Raw genomic sequence first — 24,809 nt, 5'->3', positions numbered from 1 at the left:
AGACTGTTGACGCCTGTATTATGAATTTGGCTGATATTGACTTACTCATGGGGAATGTAGTCCCACAAGCTATATGGGCTAAGATTCGTAGGCAGGATCATGCGGCAGCTTTAGGTGGTGATTGGGTTGCCATTACGGCTGCAGACGTAGGTCAAGTAGGTGGGGCTAAACCAGACGCTTTGATTACAGAATTACCTGGAAGAATTATAGATTTGATGAAGACTCTAATGCCTGCGATGCGTGTTAACTGGGATAAGTTGGCGGCATGTAAGCAAAAGACGGATGAAAGTGTCTCTGACTTCTTTACTCGTTTTGAGGAGACTTTCATCGATCATAGTGGGCAAGACATGAGCACTGAAGGGGGACAGCGATTATTCGTAGACAAATTTGTTTTTAACTTACTTCCAGAATTATCAAACAAACTGAAACAGTCGGAGAGTTCGTGGGCTGTCTCTTCCACTGCCCAGATATTGGCTACTGCTCAATATTAGGAGAATAGGGAAAAGGAAGATAAGGAGAAAGCGGAGAAAAAGACTAAAGACTTGAAAACGAAGGTTCTTCTGCAACAGGCTTATCCACCTCGTTCTGCTCAACGTCTATTTTCCCAGCCCCCACAGTTTCAGAGGTTGTTGCAAAAGCTAGTTCCCTCTGTTCCTCGGGCTCCATTGGGCCCCAACCAGTGTGCTTACTGTAAGGAGGATGGTCACTTTAAGAACACTTGTCCGATTCTATTACAACGGTATGGTGGATCGTTAGCGCCACGAGGTCGTGGTGATTCTCGATCCATGTCTAAGGTAGAGGTCGTGGTGCTCCTCTTCAGGAACAATGTCCCTCTCCTCCTCAAACATCTGCAAATTATTTTGACCAGCAGACTTCTCAATCTGCACAATACTACAATGATGACTATTGTTACGACAATGAGAATGTTGCTTTCCATACTAGCTAGGACAGCCAGAGACAAAGTGAGGGAGTCATATCAGTTCCAGTAGATCAGGAAGGACCTTATGTTAATGTTATGGCATTAGGTGTTACAGAACCATTTCTATTGGATACTGGCGCTATGAGAAGTTCTATAATGCGTTCTAAACTCCCTGGGGCACCTTTGTCCGGCTTAACAAATGTTTCTGTAGGATTCTCTGGCGCCCCAGTTTCAAATCCTATTTCTTGTCTCTTGCCCATTTCCATTGGTCCATATGATTTGGAAGCTCCACTCCTTATAACAACAGGTTGCGGGGAGAATTTGTTGGGTTTAGACCTTTTGAAACGTTTATATGCCACGTTGTATTGTTCGCCTTCTGGTGTACATCTTACATTGGGTGATAAAACGACTTCTCCAATGTATGTTTCTAGGGAACAACTGCCACCCGAGTTGCAATCTCTCCCAGCTAAACTTTGGGCTGTGGGTCCAAATGATGTTGGTTTGTTACAGATTCCACCATATGTCATTACTATCAAAGATCATGTTAAGATGCCACGTGTTCCTCAATATAAGATCTCCAGTGATGGTGAGCGAGCCTTGTTGGCCATTGTTCATGATCTGGTTCAGAAGGGTGTGGTTGAAGAGACTAGAGGAAACGTCTGCAATAGTCCTGTTTTGCCTATTCTTAAACGTACTGATCCTTCTCAGCCACCTGTTTATCGTTTTGTCATTGATCTTCGAGAGGTCAACAAAATTGTTGTCCCTCAATTTCCTGTTGTGCCAGATATCACGACTTTGCTTACTATGATTCCTGCTTCAGCAGTCTGGTTCTCAGTGATCGATCTTAAGAATGCTTTCTTTAGCATTCCCATTGCTGCAGAAAGTCGGGATCTTTTCGGCTTCTCTCTCGGAGGTCGAAGCTTCCGGTTCAAACGCGCACCTCAAGGCTACTGTGAGAGTCCTTCAATATACAGTCAAGCTTTGAAGTCACAACTTGATACGTTTTCTTTGCCCTCAGGTGCCACTCTTATCCAGTATGTGGACGATCTATTGATTGCGGCTGATTCTGAGACTGCTTGTAAAGCAGCGACTGTATCGCTCTTACAGCATTTGTCTGATTTAAATCATAAAGTATCGTCTTCCAAGTTGCAATATTGCCGACAAGAAGTTACCTACTTAGGTCATCTCTTGTCGAAGGAGGGAAGGCGATTGACTCCAGAACGTATTCATGCAATTGCACGAATGCCTGTACCATTGTCACAGAAAGAAGTGCGTGCTTTCCTAGGTATTACCTCTTATTGTAGGCAATGGATTCCTAATTTTTCCCTTCTTGCTAAACCTTTGTTGGCACTTACACTTAAAGATACGCCTCAGCCTTTGCCTTGGACTGATGAATGCCAAAAGAGTTTTACAGACTTACGTACTGCTTTGTGTTCTGCTCCTGTGCTAGGTACTCCAGATTACAGTAAACCTTTCACACTATTTGTGCATGAAAGGGAAGGTTGCGCATTATCAGTTTTAACGCAACGATTTGGTGACAAACAAAGGCCGTGTGCCTATTTTTCTGCAACATTAGATCCAGTAGCGAAGGCATTACCTAGTTGCCTTAGAGCAACAGCAGCAGCGGCCATTTCTATTCGTCAGTCTGCTGGACTAGTGTTAGATCATACTCTTAATGTGATGGTTCCACATGCAGTGGATACTCTTCTTAATAGGACAAAAACTCAGCATTTAACTAGTGCTCGTTTGTCTGGATATGAGTTGACGCTTCTAGCTAGTCATATACATATAAGAAGGTGTAATGTCTTGAACCCAGCCACATTGTTGCCTGTTCTGGATGTTAATAACGTACAAGATCAGCATGATTATTTTCTTCGCACTGAAGAAGAAACGAAGTGTCGGATAGACCTTAAGGATACACCGCTTGTGGATCCAGATGGTACCCTATGGGTGGATGGGTCATGTTTCAAGCTCCCTAATGGCGAAACAACGGCTGCTTATGCAGTCACGACGTTGTACACAGTGGTAGAAACTGCACGTATTTTGCATAACTCAGCGCAAGCTGCAGAACTGATTGCGTTGACAAGAGCATGTGTGTTGGCGAAAGGGAAAAGAGTGACTGTCTATACTGACAGTCAATATGCGTTCGGCGTTGCCCATAGTTTTGGTCGTTTGTGGAGGGAAAGAGGATTCTTTACCTCCCACGGCACTAAAATACAGCATGGTCAATTGGTAACGGATCTTCTTGATTCACTTGCCTTGCATATTCAGATAGCGATTGTAATGTGCAGTGCGCACAAGAAGATTACTGATGACGTGGGTAGAGGGAATGCATTTGCAGACGATGTGGCGAAGGAAACAGCGAGGAATGTTGAAAGTCGCATGTATGTTGCAGGGCCTGCTAGATGGGTTGCAGAAGCTGGTATGTGTGAAAACACAGTGGAAAGTGTGAAAGCAATTCAGAAGGAGGCTACTGAGAAAGAATTGAGTACGTGGAAAGAAAGTACGGGAATGTTGGATGATACGGGTTGTTGGACGGAATTGTCAGAACATCAGCGATGGTTGCTACCTAATGCGTATGTACTGCCGGTAGTTACTATGGCTCATGGACCAGCTCATATTAATGCCCGTGGTATATGCAAACTTTTAGCTCCAGTATGGCAGAATGAGGGTATTCCAAAATGTGCAGAAAATGTGGTGAAACACTGCATTGTTTGTTTAATGCACAATCCAGGAAAAGGAACTCCAACTCCAACAGGTCACTTTGCACCCCCTACATACCCATTTGAAGTACTGCAGATAGATTACATCCATATGGAGCGTTCCAATAATCTCAAGTACGTCCTGGTGGTGGTTTGTGCCTTTTCCAGATGGATAGAGGCCTACCCCCTAAAGGACAATACTGCTTTGTCCACTGCTAAAATACTCTTGAAAGAATTCTTCCCGAGGTTTGGTTTGCCGCGCATTGTCTGGAGTGACAATGGAAGTGAATTTGTAGGTCAAATTATGCAAAAGGTGTGTATAGGTTTAGGCATCAAACAAAAATTCCATGCGGCAAACCATCCTCAGTCAGCGGGTCTGGTAGAGGGTTACAATGGTACTCTCAAACTTAAGTTAGCAAAGATTCAGGCCAGCACGGGCCTTTCTTGGCCTGATGCATTACCTTTAGCACTCCTTTCTACTAGAATGACTGTTCATTCTCGTTTGGGGCTTAGCCCATACGAGATTGTGTTTGGACGTCCAGCTAATGTCTGGGGAGTCCCCAGACCCAAGGAGTACTCAGATATCCCCTATCCATTGTTGATTGACTATTTGCATGATCTCACCACTAAATTGCATGTTATTCGTCAACAGGTTCAAAACGCTTTACCAGAGGCCTCTTCAGATCCCGGACACACCATCCAGCCTGGAGACTGGGTGTGTCTGAAGAACTTCCAGAGGAAAAAGAATTTGGAACCTCGCTGGGGGCCTCCTAGACAAGTCCTGCTCACCACTCGTACGGCTGTCAAGGTCCTGGGAAAAAGACATTGGATTCATGGTGTGCACTGTAAAAGGGTACCATTGCCTTTGCCTTATGATCAGTGGGTCCGAGAAGGCGTTGGCGATAGTGAGTGCGAGAAGGTACCCAAGTTTGTTCCGTTTAGCAGTGCACACCTGGATTGGACTAGTTCAGAGAAAGAGGATGATGATGTTCTGCAGGAAGCCGTACCATCTCATCTGAGACTTAATACGACAGATCCCGAACATTTGTTCCAGGACCAAACAACATCCGGAAAGAGACGATATATCCTGAGGAAAACATCCTCTGAAGACAATTAATTCTAATTTTCCTTTTCTTTAAAATCTGTTAATAAAGAAAAGTTTTTCCTTCCCTTATCCATCAAGTTGCAGGGTCGCGGTAGGAGTCTTGAGCTGTGACCTGAATAGTGACTAGGTCAACAGGACTTGCAGTGTCATAGGACGGCTAACAATCACAGCCAAGTGATCTAGGAAGATTATCGTGAGCAACGCTTTTAGAGTAATGGATAGTACAGGGAAAGGAAGTGATGCGAAAATATCGAAGAGAGCTCATTATAAGAAGTTATTATTTGGTCGATGTGGCGTAGCCTTATGTGTTTTAGTAGGTCTGAGTAGTTTATTAGCATGCATTGGATGGCTTATTCATGTTCTACAGTTAGTACCTGTTCCTATTTCTGTCCCTTTAACTCCATCTACTACTGTTTCACCCCATAAATTTTACTCACTCCCAGATCACGAGCAAATGAGAAATACCACATAATACACAAAGAGGAATGCCGTATCTAGTCCTCCCTTTTTCATACGAAGGTTCTGCTTGGGCTTATCTGGCCATGTTTTCCAATACATACCAGAATCTACTCAGATATCCTTCTGGTGGATCCTATAATGGTGGAGTGGATTTCAGTCACAGTTCTTTGATTAAGGGCATTGTAACTATGGCAAAGATTGCTGACATCATCAAGATTCCCAAAGATGAAAAGAGAGCGTATGATGGGTGGAATATAACTCGTTATACTCTTAGTCTCACTGACAAGCTTAAACAGCGGAATTCTGCACCTATTTGGGTACTACCTCAGAAAGGTCATTTATGCTTACAAATAAATGGCCAGAATACGAAAACCAAGCAAGAGAGGAGCAACTGTTCCCACACTTATGTCTATACTCCTTCTACTCCCGCACCATTAGTGGCATCACAAGGTACATATTTTATCTGTTACGATAAAGCTTATACATGGCTTCCCACACACTTTTCGGGAACATGTTATATAGCCTTTCTCCTCCCTCCTACATATACTGCTCCTGCTGATTATCACAAGAAGAGAGTTACTAGAGGAGTAGTAGATTCGGAAGACACAGCAGGGCAAGAAGGAGGGGATTTTCTGAAAGGATTCCTTCCCTTTTGGGGTCCGATGGCCAATAGTAAAAATATCAGACAGTTGGTCCGTGTGGTTGATGCCACAATTAATGTCACTTCTGGAGCATTAAAGAATTTAACTGCTGAGCTTCAGGCGGACCGACTTATGACTTTGCAGAACAGGATGGTGTTAGACATAGTCCTTGCAGACAAAGGAGGAGTTTATACATTGATTGGGTCTAGTTGCTGTATTTACATTCCTGATAACGCCCCTACGGTATACCAAGCCATCTCTAAGCTACATGTCATCACTGAATCCATACACCAAGATACTGGAGATTGGTCTGTGATGGGATGGTTTTGGGGACTACTGTCCACTTGGGGATGGAAAGTACTAACTTTCCTTGGAATGATTCTAGCACTCGTCTTTTCTTGCTGTCTCTGTCTGCAGTGTGGTCCAGCTGTTTGTGGACTTTGTGCCACGATCTGTGTTTCTAAACCAGTAACACAACAGACTGAACATATTAAGATGATGGTGCAACAGCATCTTAGTGACCTCATGACCATTGACATCGACTCAGATTGACATGGGTTCCTTTTTGCTTTGCCTGAGTATGGCAAAAGGAGGGTCTGAGGTTACGTAGTTTTAGCCTCGCTTTGCTACAGTCTCCATTTTACGTTTAGTCGCCATTTTATGTTGCCTCACTCAGGCAGCACGGCTAACGTAAGGAAAATGGTCTTTTCTGCCACTTTCAGCTGCGGTGTTTTTCTTGTCGACAAGCAACCTTTGTCCTTGTGTGCAATACTGATGTCAGGGTCCGGCCGAGTTCGTAAAGCCATGTCTAGACTGATTAATCCATGTCTCTACTCCACTGTTTGGGTCCCACCATTCTTCTCTTCCTTATCTTATTTAACTGGCCTTCACCATTCTCTCCGTGTGTTCTCTTGTTACATAGCCCTCCTTTTGAAGCATTCTACACATGTTTTACCACCTGCAAGCTGGATTATGGTCACCTGTGTTGATTAACCTGATGGGAGGGGAGCACACGGGGTCTGAAAGGAGGGTGTGTTTTTAGACATCTGATACTTGTTTTCGAATTATTCCTATTCGTTAGTTTTGTGTATTTTGGGAGTTGTCATTGTAAACTTGTGTTGTATAATAGACTGTGCGCCACAGATTGAAGTGGCAGTCTCTTGAGAACCTACCTGTTGGTACTTCTTAGACAACTGTGCTTAGCTGCAGCTAATAAAACTACTTTTCTACGCCTAACGGAGTGTCCAGTGTCTCTGTCGGTCAAGGCAGGTGAACTCGGGGATCTTAGGCGTGCCCTGCGCCGCTTGGCCCGTAAGGCCAGGTTCTCCAGCACCCCATGTATGTCAACAATACACCCGCTCTAGAACAGGTAATCCTGACACGCAGTTACTCGTTGTTGGAAGCCTCCCTTATCATGGAAGACAAACAAAATTTTCCCTCAGCGGCCATACAGTTATGCATCACATTTCTGTCATTTACTCAATTATATAATGTTGGTGACCAAAAAAGCAAATAGTCTATTATGATCCATTCGATTATTTCATTTTTATTTTATTTGGATTATCCTCATTATTTTCTTTTTTGTAACTTTTTTTCGGTGGTGTTGTCTTATTTCTTTACAACAACAACATAATTCATCACTTTTTTTATAAAAAGACAGTTTTTTTATATATATACAAAAATATTCTTCATAAATTTCTAACAAAAAAGAACAATAATATACAGTACACAATAATCTAAATTCCCCTGGTCAATAAACAATTTCACACATCACTCTGACTCATACACACTCTACAGCATACATAAACACACTATCTGAGATGGAGAGCCTGAATCATGGAAGGCAGAGATTATCTGCCAAACCCTATTAGGTCTCAGAACTAAGCCTAAGACCCCGCACTAGGTCGACGCGCGTTTCGGCGGCCCACGGCCACCTTCTTCAGGACCTCTGTCAGAATCGCACTCCAAAATTCCAGGGGACCTACAATTAATAATGACAATGTATCACCAACAATGTATAGACATATAATTACAAGTGAAATTTCCACATAGTTACATTCTTGGCATCATCACAGAGAGATACACCTGACCCAACAACAACCAATGTGACGCGAATATTCAAATATAGCGAGAAACAAAAGTTATAGAGGCGTAGAAATTTAGAAGGACCCCTATATATTTATCCATATCAGAAAAAGGAGAATGGGATTTAAAAGATTTAATCTAGGAAAATTAGAAAGTTCTATACCTCACTGAGGCAGTTGCACCTAGTGCCATATCTGTACAAAGGATTACATTCCTAATTTAGTTAGTGTAATGCACATTTGTAAGAGATTATCTCTAAATGAGCTGACCATGCCTCTATCACTTATAAGATGGTTGTTAATATGGACCTTCTGTGGTCTGGTCTCATGTCCTATTCTAAGAATCCTAAGTTATATACCGTATAGGGTCAGGTGGGTCCCCTACTCGAATTCACTACGTTCCCTCCCTATTGGTTCACTCGGATGGGATACCTATATAGACAGAGTCTTCTTACCTCTATATAAAATGGTGTAACCTACGCCACAGACTCTCTTCCAACTGATCTCTTCGTGACGTCCACTATTAAAATAAACATACAGGACATGACCAAACTCCTTATGACCGTTGCTGCCTGTGCTATGACAAAAATAACTAGACATTTACACCCACCTATTCGTGTGATTTCCAATAATAACGTAACTGATGTTACCCACTCGACACCTTCTATTCATTTAATCATGTTTGGTAGGCTGATGAATTCCATCCAACTACAGCCGACCACGTAACAAAGTGTAGTATATGGTCACCTCCTGTCGTGACAAAAGGGAATTGATGTCATTATGTTCTTAAAGATCAACACTCCTTATTTGTGTACATCATTCAAAATTTATACACATTATATTTTAGGTGCATTATAGTTAGTGATGGGCCTCGCCTACTACTTAAATTTATGTGGACCATTATCGACAATGCGACAGTTAAGATATCTGCAAAGGATGTAAAGGGTACCATTCCAAAAAATCGTTCGCATCAAGCTACACTCTTCCTCTTCTCTATATAGGGGTGAGAACACCTATAGGGCATATCGTTGAACCGGTCTCCAAATATTATACATAACAACTATGTTGTCGATTCTGCCTAGTTCTTCTATCTTCCTGTTTTAAAGAGGGATATCAGCGTAGTAAATGAATGCCGCATGACTTACTTAATTTTGTAGATGAGGCGTCGAGTCGGGTAGAACTAATTTTCCCGAATTCAATATTGGCTCCCGCATGTCTTTTCTTCCTATCCCTCGAACTGGGGACTGCATAAAATACAAAATGGTCAGATCGCTGCCACATGCAAGATATAAATACATGACCCACACTGGCCCGGGTAATTACTCCAACAGCCAGTGGGTCATATTCCGCGTGTACTAGCGCTGCCTCACAGCCGTCCAAATCTTACCTAATATGCTCAATGGCGTTCCTCTCGGCATGTCCTTCCGTACGTCTGTATAATCGAGAACAACTAAATGAGACGTTTCATTGTCCTTTTGAATTGGCCGGTGTCGGATTAAATATCGCGATGTCACAGTATGATCATAGCCCAATATTATGGAAACGAAGTGTAACTAGAAATCGAAAACGGACAATGATGTTACCATCAGTAATGAGGCTCGCCATCTAAAGGACGCTATAGGGTGACTAAGATCTCTGCATGATAGGGAAGTGGGTCATTTGACATAAATGCCTTTTTTCTCTTCAACCCCTGTTGTAAATCACGTGTGCAAAAAAATATAGATAAAATAAGGTGAAAAATAAGAAAAAAGGGGGTGAGGATAACTCTCTACAGAATAATTGTCTATGCATTCTTCTCACACCCAAGTGGCAGTTAGATCTAACTGCATGAAATTAGATCATAGTTTTAAACAACCGTCCAACATGTCCAGTCATGTAAGAGTATGTCTTTTGATTTAATACAGTTCAAAAATGCACATTCCATAAATACTATGAGGCAGATTATTTGGTAACATACCAATTTATCTCCTCGTTCAGGCCCCGTTTAATACAGTTAAGATGGTAGATCCAAAAGGTTTCTCTTTTTTTCCGGGTAATTTCTAATGGTTGGCCTAATTTACTTTGCACCTTCTCAAGAATGGACCATTTAAGATCATTTTCATTATGGTTCATATTCATGCATGTGCTGTGTTTAAAACTATGATCTAATTTCATGCAGTTAGATCTAACTGCCACTTGGGTGTGAGAAGAATGCATAGACAATTATTCTGTAGAGAGTTATCCTCACCCCCTTTTTTCTTATTTTTCACCTTATTTTATCTATATTTTTTTGCACACGTGATTTACAACAGGGGTTGAAGAGAAAAAAGGCATTTATGTCAAATGACCCACTTCCCTATCATGCAGAGATCTTAGTCACCCTATAGCGTCCTTTAGATGGCGAGCCTCATTACTGATGGTAACATCATTGTCCGTTTTCGATTTCTAGTTACACTTCGTTTCCATAATATTGGGCTATGATCATTTCCGGGCATCCCTTACATGTCGAAAAATCGCGATAGCCTCACTACTGATGGCGGTACCATTGTCCGTTTTCTATTTTTAGTTGCTCCTATTCTTCGAAATATCGGGCTAAGATTACTTCCGGGCAGTCCACGCATACTGTGACATCGCGATATTTAATCCGACACCGGCCAATTCAAAAGGACAATGAAACGTCTCATTTAGTTGTTCTCGATTATACAGATGTACGGAAGGACACGCCGAGAGGAACGCCATTGAGCATATTAGGTAAGATTTGGACGGCTGTGAGGCAGCGCTAGTACACGCGGAATATGACCCACTGGCTGTTGGAGTAATTACCCGGGCCAGTGTGGGTCATGTATTTATATCTTGCATGTGGCAGCGATCTGACCATTTTGTATTTTATGCAGTCCCCAGTTCGAGGGATAGGAAGAAAAGACATGCGGGAGCCAATATTGAATTCGGGAAAATTAGTTCTACCCGACTCGACGCCTCATCTACAAAATTAAGTAAGTCATGCGGCATTCATTTACTACGCTGATATCCCTCTTTAAAACACGAAGATAGAAGAACTAGGCAGAATCGACAACATAGTTGTTATGTATAATATTTGGAGACCGGTTCAACGATATGCCCTATAGGTGTTCTCACCCCTATATAGAGAAGAGGAAGAGTGTAGCTTGATGCGAACGATTTTTTGGAATGGTACCCTTTACATCCTTTGCAGATATCTTAACTGTCGCATTGTCGATAATGGTCCACATAAATTTAAGTAGTAGGCGAGGCCCATCACTAACTATAATGCACCTAAAATATAATGTGTATAAATTTTGAATGATGTACACAAATAAGGAGTGTTGATCTTTAAGAACATAATGACATCAATTCCCTTTTGTCACGACAGGAGGTGACCATATACTACACTTTGTTACGTGGTCGGCTGTAGTTGGATGGAATTCATCAGCCTACCAAACATGATTAAATGAATAGAAGGTGTCGAGTGGGTAACATCAGTTACGTTATTATTGGAAATCACACGAATAGGTGGGTGTAAATGTCTAGTTATTTTTGTCATAGCACAGGCAGCAACGGTCATAAGGAGTTTGGTCATGTCCTGTATGTTTATTTTAATAGTGGACGTCACGAAGAGATCAGTTGGAAGAGAGTCTGTGGCGTAGGTTACACCATTTTATATAGAGGTAAGAAGACTCTGTCTATATAGGTATCCCATCCGAGTGAACCAATAGGGAGGGAACGTAGTGAATTCGAGTAGGGGACCCACCTGACCCTATACGGTATATAACTTAGGATTCTTAGAATAGGACATGAGACCAGACCACAGAAGGTCCATATTAACAACCATCTTATAAGTGATAGAGGCATGGTCAGCTCATTTAGAGATAATCTCTTACAAATGTGCATTACACTAACTAAATTAGGAATGTAATCCTTTGTACAGATATGGCACTAGGTGCTACTGCTTCAGTGAGGTATAGAACTTTCTAATTTTCCTAGATTAAATCTTTTAAATCCCATTCTCCTTTTTCTGATATGGATAAATATATAGGGGTCCTTCTAAATTTCTACGCCTCTATAACTTTTGTTTCTCGCTATATTTGAATATTCGCGTCACATTGGTTGTTGTTGGGTCAGGTGTATCTCTCTGTGATGATGCCAAGAATGTAACTATGTGGAAATTTCACTTGTAATTATATGTCTATACATTGTTGGTGATACATTGTCATTATTAATTGTAGGTCCCCTGGAATTTTGAAGTGCGATTCTGACAGAGGTCCTGAAGAAGGTGGCCGTGGGCCGCCGAAACGCGCGTCGACCTAGTGCGGGGTCTTAGGCTTAGTTCTGAGACCTAATAGGGTTTGGCAGATAATCTCTGCCTTCCATGATTCAGGCTCTCCATCTCAGATAGTGTGTTTATGTATGCTGTAGAGTGTGTATGAGTCAGAGTGATGTGTGAAATTGTTTATTGACCAGGGGAATTTAGATTATTGTGTACTGTATATTATTGTTCTTTTTTGTTAGAAATTTATGAAGAATATTTTTGTATATATATAAAAAAACTGTCTTTTTATAAAAAAAGTGATGAATTATGTTGTTGTTGTAAAGAAATAAGACAACACCACCGAAAAAAAGTTACAAAAAAGAAGAAAATAATGAGGATAATCCAAATAAAATAAAAATGAAATAATCGAATGGATCATAATAGACTATTTGCTTTTTTGGTCACCAACATTATATAATTGAGTAAATGACAGAAATGTGATGCATAACTGTATGGCCGCTGAGGGAAAATTTTGTTTGTCTTCCATGATACTTTCTCCCCTCTCTTTCCCTGGCCTATTTGTATATTGAGGGGGTCCCATTACTTCTGCTGGAAGCCTCCCTTATGCCTGCGTATAGTGCTTCTTTAGTGGGAGACCCCAGAGCTGGACGCCGGCGAGCGCTTCCACGAGTCAGGGGTGCCGTCTGACCAAGTCATGCACCGAAAGCCTTAGCCAACCAGAGATCCCATTTCTAACACCCCTGTTCTCTCCCTTCGGGTTTTTGGCCCATTCCCACAGAGACACCTTTGCTACCCGTCACGACGGTACGCAATCTTGGGGTCAGTGCTAACGATGAACTGAACCTTGAAACCCAAGTCGATAAAATTGTGGGAAGCTGTTTTTCGCTTATCAGGGTTCTCCGGAAGATTCTGCTGCTACTCCCATATCAGGTGCGAGCACACGTAGTAAGGAGCGTTATTCTGAGTCGACTCGACTATGGAAATGCACTACTGCTGGAAACCCCTAGGTACCTGATTGGGAGACTCCAGAGAGTACAGACGGTGGCGACTGAACTGGCCTTATCTAGACCACGATGATCATCCACATCCTTGGCATTGTCGGAGCTGCACCAGCTTCCGATACTCCAGAGGATTCAATTTAAGTCACTGTGCATTGTCTTCAAGGCACTGCATGGGATGGGACCAATACCGCTGCAGTCTAAATTCAACTGGTATTATCCCACACGGAGCCTTCGGTCTCCCTCGACTAATCTGGTGAATATACCCAAGATTAAGAAAGTTAAATCTGGCGGAAGAGCCTTTAGCTATGCGGCAGCATGCCTCTGGAATAGTCTGCCAGTTGAGCTAAGACAGATGCAGGATCTGATGAAGTTCAGGGGCAAAGTTAAAACTTGGCTTTTCCCTAGAGTACAGGCCCAGAATAGCAACCAGTGAGCCCAGAAGTGTGGTGATGGGAGTATTTGTACCGCAGCACCAGGATGCCCGTAGGGTTACAGCGTGCTTTATAAATTTGAAATACAATACAAATAAAAACCAACACTGGAAGGGCAAGCCTAGCATTTGACCTCTGCCTTGGAATGCACAGCAAATGTGACAAAGATAAAAACAAGATTTAAAGGCCTGTTCACAGAAAACAAGTTTCTGGAAGAATACAATAAAAAAGGTTTGGGCAACGGGAGGGATGAACTCAAGCTGGACAGCCTAAAGCAAATAAAGCTAGCAAATAGAAAGCCAGAAAATTTGATTTATAAACCACAAAGCCAATGGTAAGCAACAGGCGGAATGCATTCCTAGGTCAGCTTTCTAAAAGGCCCCTCTCTATGTCTTTAGCAAAACAGACAGTTATATTGTCTGGTCGGCTTCAACCCAATTAGCAAACCAGACAGCTCTGCTATCTGGTAGGCTTCAACCTAAAAATTAAAGCACACGTCGTCTGTGCCTGAGCGTGGGTTGCCATTGAGAACATTACTGACAACGATTTCAGATTAACTCAATACCAATTAATAAACATTATAAAAACTTTTCTCGATGGAACTTAAAAGTGGCCTTATTTATTGGTAATCTCAAAATGTACTGACTTGACCTAACCTGATGTCTGAAGCAGATCATGATAATCTGTCTGTTAAAGAGTGCTAAGTTAATAGCCTTGTCAGTAGTGAAAGATCATACCGATTAGGCTATCTGCGAGAATTGGGTTGGAAAAAATGCTGAGGTTCTGTTAAGAGGCAAAGAAAATAAGATATGCTTGGAAACATATAATAAGCGTGCTTGAAGGCAGAGAACGTTTGTGTTTGGCTGACCTCAACACTACTGAAGAAAGAGCTAACCAGTTGCCATCTAGTTGTTAGGTAGGAATCATGGCGTACAGAAAAAGACTGAAAGAATGATGGGTTTGCTGGCACAGGATTATAGGTGACAGAAGAAGCCAAGCAAGAAATGTTGCCTACAGGAGTCTCTTCATATCACAAACCTGAGAACAAATTTGGTGTTTTCTGTCTTGCCGGCCCCTGATTCTCCAGACACAATGATGGACTGACTCATCTTCAGCACCTTCATGTCACGAAAGGCCTTATCAGCTGAAAGATAAAAGATAAACAGTGAACTTCTGGGCACCCCAGAGACTGTTAATATTATGTGTAAAAATGTGCTCAAGAAAGGAACAAATACACAGGCCCTAAAAACCTGTTGAGTAACAAAACGGTCCTTCAGACTTCATGCTCACTCAACCAGAGTGCCAACAGTAGTTATATAACAAAACATTCAAAAAGGCACTGCCTTTTAAATTATGACAACATGAGTGTTTGATTTTAATATTTGCAGCCAAAAAGGATGTGTTGGTTTCTCAATGAAAATGTGCATACAAACATATTTTGCTTGTGCCTCCATTCTGTTCTGAAACCACTGACAAACAGGTGAAAAGATAATAATAAAATTAAAGAGGTTTTTATAATTTGTATATACGGATTTTATTATAACAAAAAAGAGATGATTTGTTCATTCATTATTATTCCATAAAAACATTTTATCACATATGATTTCTTAAAACATCTTTAATTTTATTATTATCTTTTGCTTACTAATTGTTGCATATTTCAAACTGTTTAGAATTAAGAATATTCAAATCTGGAAAGTAAATTATATATACTGACGATACGTTTGTAAATTTGTTGTTTTGTGGTATGGGATTCCAAATTGACTATACTCATAGGCCATTCTACAATACGGTTGGACATAAAGACTACGGGGTTAATCTCATCGTACCTCTTGTTGGTTACTCTATTGAAGGCTTGCCACCCACAAAAAATTCTATGTTTGGATTTTGGTCAATTTTAATATATTTTCAATAGCATTGGACATAAAGGATATGTCCAAAGTGTTGTTCCAGCAGTATTAGCATTAGGGGTGGGCGGAATTCGTGTAATCGCGTTACGCAAATCTCCGCGAAACGGTAAAAAAATCTCTGCAAACACGCAGAAATTCCACGAATACGCGGAATTGCTTGTTCGCGATGCTTTTTTACTGTTCGCAATCGCTGCTTGCATGCTTGGGGGAAATATCTTGCGAACACGCATTTGAGAACGCGAACAAGCAGAAAATTTCACAAAGTTGCGGAATGCAGAATTTTGTGCAATTTCTCGTTCTCCGCGGAACGCGAAATTACCAAAATTCCACAAATTCTGCATACGGAACAGAATTTACCGCCCAGGCCTAATTAGCATGCTAAATAAAGCATTTCACTGCCGACCCTTACTCTTGTCTGTGCCCCCTCACTTCATGAAACAATTGCATAATACATACGTGCTGTTTAACACACTGATAAATGGTCAGGCCCTGATATTGGGATTAGAACCCAAATTATGGGTTTTAAGGCAAGCAACAAAGTCACTAGACCAAATGCAGCACCATTACAGTCAACTCTTTGAACTGAACATAGGGCAGAGACTACAAGGAAGGCACGAAGCTCTTTAAAGTTATACAGACGAGTGACAGATTATTTATTGTAGGAATAGTCTTTCAGGGCACTTTGCTGGTCACAGACAGCAGATTCAGTCCTCTTCTGATCTTCCTCAGGTCAGGTAGTGCTCTTCTGATCTTCGGAAGGTCCAAGAAGTTGTTCTGAGGTGGGGGATTAGAGGTGCTGCATTTATGCCTGTACCCACACTAAACCCAGTGCCAAAAGTCTGGCAGAACAAAAATACAGATTTCCAGCAACCAGACTGTGAATACACAACAAGTGGTTCAGCATTCTATTTCCGTCCCTTTCAAGCGTGCCCTTGGTGTTCTATGTAAAGCCCAGTAGACCTGTCAATCCTGATTTGACATTCAAGGAGGATTTAATAATGTCAAAAAAGGATGCTCACAGCCCCATTCTGTCAGGTTCAGAGGAGTCATCTTTGCTCATTTAGGACAGCCGATTGTTTGCTCCCGGGAGGCACTTCGCACCTTTTTTTATATCTACACAGAGAAGGCATGAAGCCATTTTTGCAACTACCATTGTAGCGGATGGCACAAAATGTACTATAGTCTTCTAGTGGCATTTAACTTTCAGTCCCTGTGTGTGTACCTTGTACCATATACTAGGGATGTATTGGGGAGCACAGACACTCTACAGGGATGAGTGCACAGAGTTCTAAAACCAGCAAAAATATAGCGTCCAGCAAAAGGAAAAAAATACAGGCTGGCAACATGGGAGAGGCAGATTTCCTACACAGCATAGTACTGTATGGACCAGAAAAAATGTTTAAATTGAGCATGATGGTTTGGAGAAAGAAAGTAAATAGAACAACTATGAAATGTATACAGACGCACAACCAGCCACTCAGCTGTGTTCTAAACTCTGCAAAAGTCAAAGCTTGGTCTTGTGAAGGGCCTTGTACCATCTGGTACAATATACCAGTTATGCTGTGGTAAACATGTAGATCTCTAATGCCCTCAATGCTGGGCAAGAAAGGAAATTAGACTAATTAATATTTTGGAAAAGTAACATTCCACACCACCATTTTTCACCTAATATGCTACTTCAGATAGAGAGACAAGCCATATATGCATACCTGCCTTGTGTCGACTTGCAAAGCCATGTTGCCTCTTAACAGAAACATAAGCCAGTTGTGTCCTAATTTAGCCTCATCAGTGAGGTACAGTCTAGCCCTGTTCTACAGAGAGCAAAGGGCACATATCTGGGCCCATTTGTCACACTTAGTCTCTTTCCTTATTTAATGCCTATTAGTGCGTCTTTCAACCAGGGGTTTTATTTACTTTACCTTTTTTAGGATGCTGATGACATCCATGCTGGCCTGTGGGCACTCTTTCATATTTAAACTATACAATATCAGCATTAAGTGTTTCAGTTCCCTTTCAATCATAGCGCTATTGAGAACTTGTTCCCATTTTTCACTGCAGTGGTGCTCCCATTCACACCAGTGTAGAAGGTTCTCCGGTTTATGCACTGGGTCCATTATCTTTAAGTATAGGATGTCTTCGCTTGATTGTGGCTGGCTACAGTAGTAGTAGTACAATGAGAGGATGTTGATGATAGCATAGCATTTGCCTGATTTGGTGACACATGTAAATTGCCCAAGTGAGTTTTGGCTTCTGCTCAACCTCGCTAGGAGGGCAAGCACTAGGCAGTAGTATCTTCGGTTTCTCCATTGGCTTCCTATTAGGGAAAGAGTGAAGTTTAAGTCTTTGGTGCTGGTGCATGCCACCCTTTTTGGCAAAAGGTCCTACCTACCTGAGTTCCAGATTCAGCTTCTACAGCCCGTCGAGGTAGCTGCAAACTTCGAATAAATTCCTCGTATACATTCCCAGGATTCGCAGACAGAGAGCTGGTGGCAGATCACCTACCCTGATGGGTTGTAGCTTATAACCAGCTCCCCCTGAAATTACGCACTGTAAACGATCCATGGTTATTCAATAAGAAGCGGAAAACCAGTTTTTTTCCATAAAATGTGCATGCTTCCTTCCTAACCGTCAAGCTGATACTGCACCGGGACACTCCTTGGAGTAGCTGCGCGCAATATAAGTGCTTAGTCGGACTATGACATTTAAAATATTAAGTTCCAAGGCCTTGTATACATTTTTCCTATGGCAGTTGCATTACTGCCTGGACTTTTTGGGTTTTATTGGTTACTGGTGTATGAGTTGAAGTAATTCTCTTCAGTATGTGCTTATCTACCTCATTGCATTTCTGTGACTCATCTTACATTTAAGTCAACACATATCAGAAGGTTCTCCACAGTTTAGATAAAGAGGCCCTATTTGTTCTTTGGGGTGAAAGAGTTTTCATCATAGGAAGATTTGGCCAGTGATACATATATTGCAGATAGATGTGTGCCTGTTTTGGGGGTAATGCTCTTGATATCTTAAGCCATAAGTTCCATGAATGCCGCCCACATTTTGTTAACAGATTTTTAGACTAGGGACTTCCAACCATTGGTATTCAAAATTTCAACCCAAAGGTGTGGCTATTTTGCTTTCTTATGATGTTTAGTGGAGAACAATGATGTAGACGTTGTCAATTTTTATTATCTTCACTCCAAAATGAGCAATTCCAATTCCAAGGGCTTATGTATCAGTAATTGATAGTAAACGACATTAATGAAACACAATTTTACAATATGGAGCAGGCCTGAAACATTTCAGTGTAATGGCTCATGAAGGGGTTTCCCATTTATTTAAATCATCTAAGTGATCAGTGGTCCTATCGCTTGAATTCAGTGTTAAATCTGTCACTTTGCTGCTCTAAAATCGAGATATTCTGTATTCTTTCCTTTTCGATGCTATTGCTATTTTGTGCCACTTCTTTCCAATATTTCTTGTCTATGGTTTGATTTAGAATGGCTTTTCCACCTGTGGCACCTGTGGCACGTTGGTAGTGCTGGTCGTAAGGTTTAAGTTCCTTGTGGGTGTTCTTTAATCTCATTGCCTCTGTGTTTATTTTCTTCTTCAAATCTGCATGTATGTTTGCTATCTTTTGATGCTGAGTGGTTAGGGATGTTCTTATTTTCTGTCTGAGGGCTCCTTGTGGTGGCACGGCTCAGGCTCTGTTCTAGTTCTTTCATGTTCTTCTTGTCAGTTATATTTGTTCAGCAGGTAGCTTGGTATTGATCTTGTCTCAGGTTGTTGTATGTACAGGAATACCTGATCTCACTACTCTTTTCTTTGGCTGACTGGCATCTCATTGATAAACGATTGTTGAGGTATGTTTTGTTTTACAGCTAGCTTCTAAGCATCAGTTTAGATTGTTCAGCATTAGGTTACAAGAGTTTCATGCAAAATCTTTGTTTTGAAGAACATTCTCAAAACTGTGTCAATGATGTGGAAAATGCTCTATAGGTTATACCTAGCTTGGATGAGGGGGAGCTCAATGCTGCTCCTAGGCAGAAGGACTCAACCGCACATGTGTTGATGCTTTGAATTTCTCCAGTATGCTTATCTAGTCAGTTTGATGGTTTCTGTGTTTTGTGCAAAGAAGCCTTCTTGAATCTCATAGTTTTCTTCAGGTGTGCAGGGTATACATTTTGCCTCTAGTATTTGGCAGCTTCATGTTTTTCTCTCCTATGTTTTCTTTAAGGTGTCATTTTTCTCCTCCTAAAGTCTGTATGTAGGATTGTGATCTCTTGGCTGAGATTCTCCATTTGTGTTGTTAGGTTGATGGCTTATGCTTTTGCTCATTCCCATTTTTTTATGAGGTGTTATGTGTTTATTGGAGATTCCAAGAAATTTGGAAATTTCTTTTCTAGTATTCCGAGGGGGTTTTCAAGACTTATTTGCGGAGTGTGGGAACTGTGACCAAGGCCATTCTTCTCTACCACTTTTTTCTCTGGAAACTGGTATTCTTAGCTATTTTAATATATTTAATTCAAGTCGACTTTGATCTCTTCCATATTCTGTTGTGTTTTCAGACTTCATGACTAAACTTGCCAAGTTAATTTAAATTTTCCTGAAGACGTATTGCTCCGTTGTTCGGAGACAGTACCATTATCGTTTTGCCTTCAATTTCTTCTTCTTCATAGATGCCTAACAGTCTGTTTGTATTGATGAAACCGTTCTTGATATGATAAATATCAGTTTTGTTTTACTGTCCACCCAGACACAGGGCATTGCCAGCCTAGTATTTCAAGAATATTCTTTGTATTTTTCGCTATACTTTCCTTTCTTTTATTTATTGATATTTTCTAAATTGTAGAACTTGAGTCTTGCAACTCCATCTTATTAAGTATGATTGTAGTATTGGAGTCTTCAGTTATTCTAATGCTATTTTATCATATGTAATTTGTCTCCTAGGCCTCAGAGCATCTTTCTTTGCTTTTCTTCTTTGAGTGTCCATAACTATGCTGATTTGTTGTTCAATGTTTGATTTCTGTGGGATGCAACTCTTCTCTATATTTTACCGTCCCTTGACTCCTTGTGTCATTTGGCCTGCACTTGTCTTGGACATGTCAATGTGTTTGTCCTGCCTCCTTTGGTATGAACTATAGAGTATCTTCTTGAAGATGGCTGCCTAATGTTTTTGTTCTGGTTCGTCAATATTCAGGGATTTGCCACTTGTTAGAACAGCAATATCAATAATATTAAATAGTTTAAGATTAGACTGGTCACGCAACCCTGCACCCAGCTTTAATCCTCAAACATCAGTAACCTTTCTTTGACCTACAACATATCTGTCTATCTATCTACCTACCTATTTAGGTCTACTCAGTGGAGTGTTCTGGCACTATAGTAGCTACTGATGAATTGTGTCATGGAGTTTAGACTGCAGAGCTGGAAAAGCCAGGTTTTGAGCAATCTCCTGTAAACAGAAATGTCCTCAATGTCACGCAGTTGCTGTGAAAGGGCATTCCAGTATTCGGCAGCCTGGTAAGAATAAGAGCTACCAACCCTCCATTTCCTTCTAAATTTGGGAATCACCACCAAAAGACAACAGGAGGAATTGAGTGATCTAGGTGGATGATAGGGGATGGTCCTTTTTGACAGGTATTGGGGACTGGAGTGGTAGAAGGCTTTGTGTGTCATGATAAGTCCTTTAAACCTCACGCGCTCCTTGATGGGAAGCCAGTGAAGTTCTTTCAAGTGAGGCTGGATGCGAGTCCTTCTAGGCAGTCTCAGCAGAATTTGCGCTGTGGCATTTTGCACCATCTGTAGCCTTCTCAGGAAATAGGCCGGTAGGCCCAAGTAAAGGGAACTGGCATAATCCAGCCTTGAGGTGTACAGTGCCTGGATCACTGTTTTCTGCTGCACGGTAGGAAGGAGGTAGAGGAACATTTTTAGGCATTTTAGTAGTCCGAAGCAGGAGCATATGACACTCGCCACTTGGGAAGCAAAGGTGGTAGAGCTATCGAACTTCACACCCCAATTGCGGGCCACCACAGCAGGGGCCAGTGGAGGCAGTACCCCATTGGGCCAAATGTTATTGTCCCGGTTGGTGGGTGGGATCTCGAAAAGCAATATTTTGGTCTTATAGGCACTGCATTGCAGGTTGATGGTGCGCATCCAGAAGAACATTGCCAAAATATAGGTCTTGAAATTGTTCAGTGCATTAGGAGCTTTTATATCTAGCGTGAGGAGTAATTGTGTATCACTGGCGTATGAAATGATTTGTATGCCATGGGACTCAACAAGTGTCGCCAAAGGAGCCACATAAACATTAAAGAGTTTAGGATTCAATGATGACCTTTGTGGTACCCCAAAACCCAGTGGCTTTGGTTCAGAGGTGAATGGAGCCAACCATACAGATTCGTGCCTGCCTGTAAGAAAGGAACGCCGTCAGGTCAACACAGGCCAGTCACACCTATGTCGCCTAGGCGCTGTAATAATAAACTGTGAAACAGTGTCAAAAGCTGAGGATAGATCAAAGAGAATCAGGAATACCTGACTCCCCTGATCCACCTCCAGCTTAATAGTGTCAGCGACCTTCAGCAGCATGGTCTCGGTGCTGAAACCAGGGTGAAAACCTGACTGGGAGGGATGGAGCAAGTTTTTCTCTATAAAAAGTCAGAAACTTGCCGGTTATACATTTTTTCAGTATCTTGGTGAAAACTGGCAGCAAAGATATATGTCTAAAACTGGACAAATTAGATTTGTTAGCTGATGGCTTTTTCAATAATGGAATTGATTTAGCCTATTTCCAGCAGCTAGGGACAGTGGCTGACTGTAGAGATAGGTTTAGCTGTTGGTTTAAAGTGGGGTTTATTGCCAACATACTCAAAATGTTAGTAAAAGGTGAGCAACTTATCCCATCAAAGAGACCATATGTTGGAGAACCACAGAAAGAAGAAAAAGCACAGATATGATCAAGAGAAAAACGTACGTTAGAAAACTTCATACTGTATTTTACAAAAATAGATATATAGACATGAAAAAATCTTGTTAACAATGATAAAAAAAATCTAATATTCCTGAGCAATCTAAGTATCATATCCGGTCAATGTAATTATCTGTAACAATCTCTGTTTAAGATTCACGTCTCGATAGTCCATCATTTGTACCAGTTTCATATAATGATGACATAAAAAATCATGTTTATTTGTATTTGTGTCCAACCTCTTAATTCTGTTTCAAGCTCAAATTTTTAGTTATGCTGAGCCGACATGTGCCACCTCCACATGGCTCTTTCACATAATATGAAACCTCAAAACTGGCATTTCATCTAGCTTCGACCATCCGTGTGTTTTCATGAGTTGTCCCTTCCACCGCCCACACAGAATCACTTCTCAAAGATCTAAAACTATAATCTCTATGGATCTGCCATAAATCTTTCTAATTTGCAGACAAGCTTTCCATGTAGTTCCCCACACATACCACTTTTTATGAGCATTTTGACAGGAATACCCTTCACGCTCATCCTCAGTAGGAGTCCAGTATCTTATGGTCTTTGCATGAGATGTTGGGCTCAACCTGAAAATGTTGTGAAAAAGCAGTGGGCGTAGAGACTACATGGAAAGTATGGCTGCCAATTAGAAGGATTTATTTTATGGTGCAAATTATAGTTTTACATTTTGAGAAGCAATTCTGTGCGTGTGATGTTAAAGGGAGAAATTCAGGGCAATACACTAGATGGTTGAAACTAAACAAAGCTCCAGTTTTTAGAATTGGTATTCATTGTTTATATCATCATAAGAAATTGTAGAAAACTATGGACAAACTAGACATATGAATCTTCAACAGACATTGTTACAAATGATTACTTGGATAGGACATGATCCTCAAACTGATTAGGAATACATGATCATTTTTATTATCAATGCATATAATCACTTCACAAGTTTTGTTTCTATATATACTTTTGTATAACAAAACACTTCTCTCTCTTGAATATTTCTTTGTTTTTTCTTCTTTCAGAAGTTTTTGAATATATGAACCCCTTGATCGGATATGTTGCATTCCTTTTGCTACCTTTTTATGGGTAATATTAAGTGTGTTTTGAAACAGAAAGATTATGCTGTTTCGCTCTGCAGCTGTTGCTAACATCAAGCATCATTTGCCTATGAACCTTATGGTAGAAAACAAAAGAACCTAAAGTATGAAGCTTCTACTTGCTGGATGCCGAAAAAGAAGCTACAGACAACCCTTAATGAAGTGTATGTATCAGTTCAAGCCAGTGATTAATATGAGTCTGTGTTTTCCGGTGCTCGGCACAGGCACTTTATTGTCAACAGCGGCTCTCATGACAGCCTGCCACATGGTGGTGCTGTCAGTCTTATTTTTTTGAAGAACACAACAGCTGTTGTGTATCAATTAAACACACATTATCAATCCCTAATACCTGCCACCCAAAGCTATAAGAATAGCTTGGGTGGTATGTATAAGTAATTTTAATGTATTTTTAAAGTCTGAATTGTCACACTTGTATGAGTGTGATGGCTAATAGTGATAGTACTGTCATTGGCAATGCTAGTGGGAGCAATGGGTGGTGCAAGCTGCAGTGGCCTTCTTGACAAGGGCCCTGGCACTTTTTTTTTTTTTTTTTTTACAAATTAAGAACTGATTCAAGCGATAAGGAGGAACATTTCTCTGGTAAATTTGGTTTCCTAGACCCTCTGGTTCTAAGAAATTAGTCAATCTACCAATATGAGAAAAAGAACCTGGCGGCCTGCACCAACCTTGTATCCCATTGAGCATTATTTCCATGAGGTGTTTTTAAGTAACAATCAGGCATGTAAAATAATAAATGGCACGCAACCTCCCCCCTTCCATCATGAATATGAACACTAGGAGGCTAGACTGAACTTCCATGATTTATTAAAATCAAAATCCTAGGCTAGTGAACCCAATATGAATATTGGCTACTGTAAACAATAAAAAAAGGTGGTAGCAATATTACTAGTCAAAAGGCAGAATAATAGAAACAAAATGATGATATTTTCATGATACTATTTAGCTTCATTACATCCGTATCCCCAATCCATTCTTTCTCTAGGCTAACTAAACTACACTTAGCACCAAAACAGGGTCTTATTCGAGTTTCATAGATAGTCCACACCTGCATATTTTATTCTGAACAACGGAACCACTGTTAAGCAACGAAATAGCTGCTGCTGTTTCAATCTCCAAGTCACAGATAAGCTGAGAGAAGGTTGGATGGGCCTTTCATATAGCCCTTAGCAAGAAAAGGTGATTCCATCTCTTGTATGGCC

General features: G+C 41.0%; 1 protein-coding gene across 8 annotated transcripts in view; it reads right to left on the bottom strand.

Annotated features, from left to right (window-relative positions):
- The window catches only part of MYO6 (myosin VI), a 909,629-nt gene that overhangs the window by 550,813 nt on the left and 334,007 nt on the right, over positions 1 to 24,809 (bottom strand). For all 8 annotated transcript variants that reach the window (XM_078648084.1, XM_078648085.1, XM_078648086.1 and 5 more), the window contains exon 6: positions 14,645 to 14,750. In XM_078648084.1, coding sequence (XP_078504210.1) covers positions 14,645 to 14,750 — 106 coding nt within the window. The remainder of the gene's footprint in view (positions 1 to 14,644; positions 14,751 to 24,809) is intronic.

The sequence above is a fragment of the Lissotriton helveticus genome, chromosome 6 (assembly GCF_964261635.1).
Source record: "Lissotriton helveticus chromosome 6, aLisHel1.1, whole genome shotgun sequence".
NCBI classification, from domain to species: Eukaryota; Metazoa; Chordata; class Amphibia; order Caudata; family Salamandridae; genus Lissotriton; species Lissotriton helveticus.
This window is presented reverse-complemented; position numbering and strand designations above follow the sequence as displayed.